The sequence below is a fragment of the Xiphophorus maculatus genome, chromosome 17 (assembly GCF_002775205.1).
Source record: "Xiphophorus maculatus strain JP 163 A chromosome 17, X_maculatus-5.0-male, whole genome shotgun sequence".
Lineage (NCBI taxonomy): Eukaryota > Metazoa > Chordata > Actinopteri > Cyprinodontiformes > Poeciliidae > Xiphophorus > Xiphophorus maculatus.
Genome location: NC_036459.1, coordinates 14,999,828 through 15,004,213, shown reverse-complemented (window position 1 = coordinate 15,004,213; position 4,386 = coordinate 14,999,828). Strand labels below are relative to the sequence as shown.

The 4,386-nt window shown below is 39.6% G+C and overlaps 1 protein-coding gene across 1 annotated transcript; it reads right to left on the bottom strand.

Moving 5' to 3' along the window:
- Positions 1 to 1,315: 1,315 nt before the first annotated feature.
- Positions 1,316 to 3,186, bottom strand: iapp (islet amyloid polypeptide). Its single transcript, XM_014469568.2, has 4 exons — positions 3,125 to 3,186; positions 2,331 to 2,434; positions 1,834 to 1,980; positions 1,316 to 1,738 (listed from the first exon to the last, which is right to left on the bottom strand). The coding sequence occupies exons 2-4, from the start codon at positions 2,408 to 2,410 to the stop codon at positions 1,564 to 1,566; spliced, it is 402 nt and encodes a 133-aa protein (XP_014325054.1). The 5' UTR covers positions 2,411 to 2,434; positions 3,125 to 3,186; the 3' UTR covers positions 1,316 to 1,563.
- Positions 3,187 to 4,386: the final 1,200 nt, after the last annotated feature.

The following is a 4,386-nucleotide window of genomic DNA, read 5'->3' as shown; positions in this document are numbered from 1 at the left end:
GGCATCTTCCAGCAAAAAGACTGAGCTTGAAATACTTCTATGATTAAAGAGAGACAAAGATAGAACACTTTATGCACTTAGGTATCATGTTCTTTCCTTTAAAGTTATCTACTGCTTTGTGTGTGTCTATTGCAGAAAATCCAGATAAAATACACAGACGTTCATGGTAGTAAAGTAAAAATATGTGAAAAAATTCAAGAGGTGTGGATGGGTTTGTAAAGACCAGGTAAAGTGCTACTATCATGGTGTTGGGTGATGTGCAATGTTGGTTTTCCACCAAAGACCCAATTTGGGTCTCGTCTGACCAGAGAGCCTTCTTTCATATTTGTCTTTGTTCACACTGGAACGTTTTTAACTACAGTTACATTTTAACTTTTACAGTTACATATTCACATGAGCAGCAAAACGCCTCTGTTGTGAAAACACTAACATATTAGCCAAACCGCTAACCTTACCTATAACCCCAAATGTGTATGTTGTGCTAATTTCTAAACTAAAACTAATCTCTTGTGGAGACTTTGAGTGCATGTCCTATGCTCCATGTTTAGCACCACCTACAGGTCTGGGGGAGTAAAAATAGTGATTTGTCCTGATTTTGGCGTTTCCGTGTGGCTCAAAACATTTCTAGGAACGTTCTCAACTGGAGATGTGGGCATTTTTTAAAACCAACAACCCATTTTACCAAATAATTAAAAAAACATCCTCAAGTGGATGGAGTGTAAAATGGCTCATGGCAAACTGTAGAGAAGGTTTCTTCTGGCTTTCTATCTACAGTGACTTTCTTCATATCAGTCCTCCATAAAGGTCACATTTGTGGAGTGCCGACCAAAACGTCATCCTGTTGACATTCTCTGCCATTTTCTGGCTCTGTGGGTCAGGATTTGGACACCCATGACTGTTGTGTAAATTGACATAATAGAGCAAATCTGAAGGTGTATGAATATTATAGCCTGAGTCTTCAAAGCTGGTTTGTTCCCAGGCTAAGTTTAATGCTAACATACCATAGGGGAGCAATAGGGCGTCACAGCAAACAAAGCATTTCTTTAGGGTTACCTGTGGCAACATTTAACAAACGCTATTAAATAGCTCATTCATTACCTGTGACTTACAGACACATTGAAAAGCAGTCTTAAATGACGAGCAAGTGAAACGAAATGCTCACTGTGTTTTCTACCCCAACCTGTTGGGGAAGAAATACTTTTATTGGTTTAATTTGCATGTTGTGCTGAAACAGAAATCTCTTGCAAGAATCAGACACAGAGTTCAACATTTTTATTATCAAAACATATCAGATGATTCATTTTAAAGGGCCTTACATTTCTTCTGTCTGACAGAATATTTTATTATTTGAATTTTTTTTCCATTTCATTAGTGCTGTGATTTACGACATTCACAAAGCTGGAAGAAAACATACATGGATTCAGAAGGCTTAACTCAAAGGCACTGTAGTCTTGATGCTTATCAAATGATTTTTTTAAAAAATAATCATCTTATGGAGTCGACATTCTCACATTCATTGTAACACATGATCATTAGGTCACTGGGGTATTCTCCCAGTTTGTACTAGAAAGGCAGGTAGTCGGGAGGCTGATGTAGGTCCCTCTTGCCGTAGGTGCTCGAGCCCACGTTTGTCGGGACGTAGACCGTTCCGATGGTGTTACTGGACCGGACCAGGAAGTCTGCTAACCTCTGGGTCACACAGGTAGCTGTGTTGCACTTTCTCTTATGTACGTGATGACTGAAACAGATGGGGGGAAGAAAAAAAAACATTCGTAGTTGCTTTTATCGTGTGTTTTTATACGATAAAGACTAATAATGTTCACGAGCGCGTACCTATTCGTTGCTGTGAGCCCCCTCTCAGGCCGCGCGCCCATAAGGCCGGAGAACGGGTCGGCGATTAGCTCAGGCAGTGACCTGCTCTCCTTGTCTGGAAGAGCATTTTCTTGCTCGCCGTCGTCGGAGGAGCCGGAACTGAAGTACCTGGATTACAGATGGAAAAAGGTCAAAGTATTTCACACTGATGATACCCTCTTTATAGTAGCTGCTAGTCCTGAGAGACCGAGTGAGAGGGGAGAAAGTGGCCACTTAGCCAGCCATCCTAGGTTTGCACAATGGAGTGCTTTCTCATAGAGGCGTTATGACTTTGCTTCCAGCCTCACAGTTACGCGCAAGAGCTGAGGCGATTTCCAGTCAGGCACGTTACAGAGTCTCGACAGCAACCGAGGGAGTTCCGTGTGGTTGTCTAGGTCCGTGTTTGAATGGATTTGACGAGTAAAGCTAAATTACGGAACCGCTGTCCACTTTACAGATTCTCCAGCTCATTTCCTCACCTGAGGCTTGGAGCGGCTGCGATGCAGCGGAGCAACACAAGCGCCGCCAGGAGAAACACAGGCACTCTCAGGTGATACATGGTGTTTCTGGTGCTGATGACTTCCTGGAGAAACACAAAGGGTTTCATCAACGTTAGACTTTGTTTTCTCCAGTTCTCTACAGGTAGGGTTAGGGCTGTCACTTATTAAAAAGATGCATGGAAAAATTAAATCTGGGAATATAGCACTGCATCTACCTGTAGTGTTTTATCAAATCACAACATTCATCTTTACAGAAATGTTTTTTGTATAGTATGATATGCAAATTGGTAAATAAAATAAAATAAAAAAAAATAAAAAACCCAGGTAAAACACAATAAAAAAACAATAGATTTCAATATGAAGTTAAAAATAATAGAAGCTGAGATCAGTCATTTCTCATAGGTGTTTAATGTTTAATTATTAATACTGAATCAATAAATACCCAAAGGAGTGAATTCTTTTTAATCTCAAAATATTAGTGAAAAGATTCAAATGCTTGTCATGATTTATAAAAATGAATTATAGCTCTACATGAAACTGATTTATATTTTTGATAGAATAATCCAGCTTTTTCCTAATGTTTTAAATTGGGTAAAAATCACTTGTCTTTAAAAATCTTGAAAAGAAAAACAGATGTAGCAGAAATCGTGCATCAAAAACCAAAGCAAAACATCTGTAAAAGTCCAAACTTAAAGCAAGAATTTAGAGTCAGTAAAAACAAAAGAAAAAAAATGTAAAAAAAGAAAGACCTATAGGAACTGGCAGGTACTCACCGGGTGTAGCGTTTCGTCCTCGTCTGTCTGTTGAGCAGTCCGATGGTTTGTCAGGATGTCACAGTTTATAAGCTCTCTGCTCAAACCACTTGTGACATCAGCTCTCTCCAAATATAGCCAAGCAATTTTATTTTCACGCAGGGTTGGGGGGAAAAAGGAGGGACTTCATGTATATCACATCTGATCCACTCTGATACGTTCAGATCTGTTTTCGGGCAGCCACTGCACATGCACGCACATAGAGAGACACTGCTTTACGTCATCATCACCATCACCTCCTTCGTCACCATTGTCATCAGTCGCCGTGTTGGGACTGACCCGCCGCAAACTCAACAGAGAGCAGAACTCTGTCAAAGTGCTGTTTGCCTTGTGAGACGCCTCATGAAGAACAGGTCGCCAAACTTGAGACCCTGAGGGACTCCAAGGCGATTAATAATAGATTTGAAGAAGAATTGCATTTAATAATGAATAGCCGCTTATCAGTTTAGCGTGATTTGTCGTTTACTACAGATTCATTCATAACGTAATGATGAAGTGTAAAAGAAACTAACAATTACTGTTTTTAATGGCCAAACTAAATGCTTCAAGCTAATTTTAACATTAGACAAAGTCAATCTGAGTAAATGCAACAAAACAAATCAATTTTTAAAAGTATGACTTGTTAAATGGATTCAAAACGGATCCATCGCCACCATCATAAATTATCCATGATTATTCAAGATTTTTGTTTCGGTTTCGCTAGCTAAACCCATTGATTCTACTGCTAGACCTGCAGTATCCGACAACATGAAGTAGGCCAAGGAATTCTCAAAAAGTAACAGATTATCCAATCTAAAGATATTCAACGACAGATGAGAAAGGAAGTCAGTAACATTTCTCTAGTCTGGAAAGAGTTGGGAAGTTATTTCCAGGTTTGGGAGTCAAAGTTATCCACAAATGGTAATAACACGGCTGATTTATCAAAATTACTCTATGCATCCATGACGCATTCAGAAGGTAACAAAATAACCCAGAACAACATCTAAGGCCCACCAGGCCTCACCTGCTACAGTAAAGTTTAAAGTTCATGATTTGACAATAGGAATGAGAGTGGCTGAAAATGGCCTCCACGGCCGCAACCACTGTTGACCAAAGATAACAGAGCATTTCAAAAAAAGAAACTCAAAATCAAGGTTTTATGACGGCCTAGTTAAAGTCTCGGAGATAACTAATTACTAGTTATCACCAATGCTTGAAGGCAACGTGAGCAGCATAACTATTTA

What these genes read in the sequence shown, in the direction of transcription:
- iapp (XM_014469568.2), bottom strand. Translation starts at nt 2,410, where the DNA reads ATGTATCACCTGAGAGTGCCTGTGTTTCTCCTGGCGGCGCTTGTGTTG. An exon ending in GCAGCCGCTCCAAGCCTCAG is followed by an intron (nt 1,981 to 2,330) that starts GTGAGGAAATGA and finishes TCTGTAATCCAG; the next exon opens with GTACTTCAGTTCCGGCTCCT. An exon ending in GGGCTCACAGCAACGAATAG is followed by an intron (nt 1,739 to 1,833) that starts GTACGCGCTCGT and finishes CATCTGTTTCAG; the next exon opens with TCATCACGTACATAAGAGAA.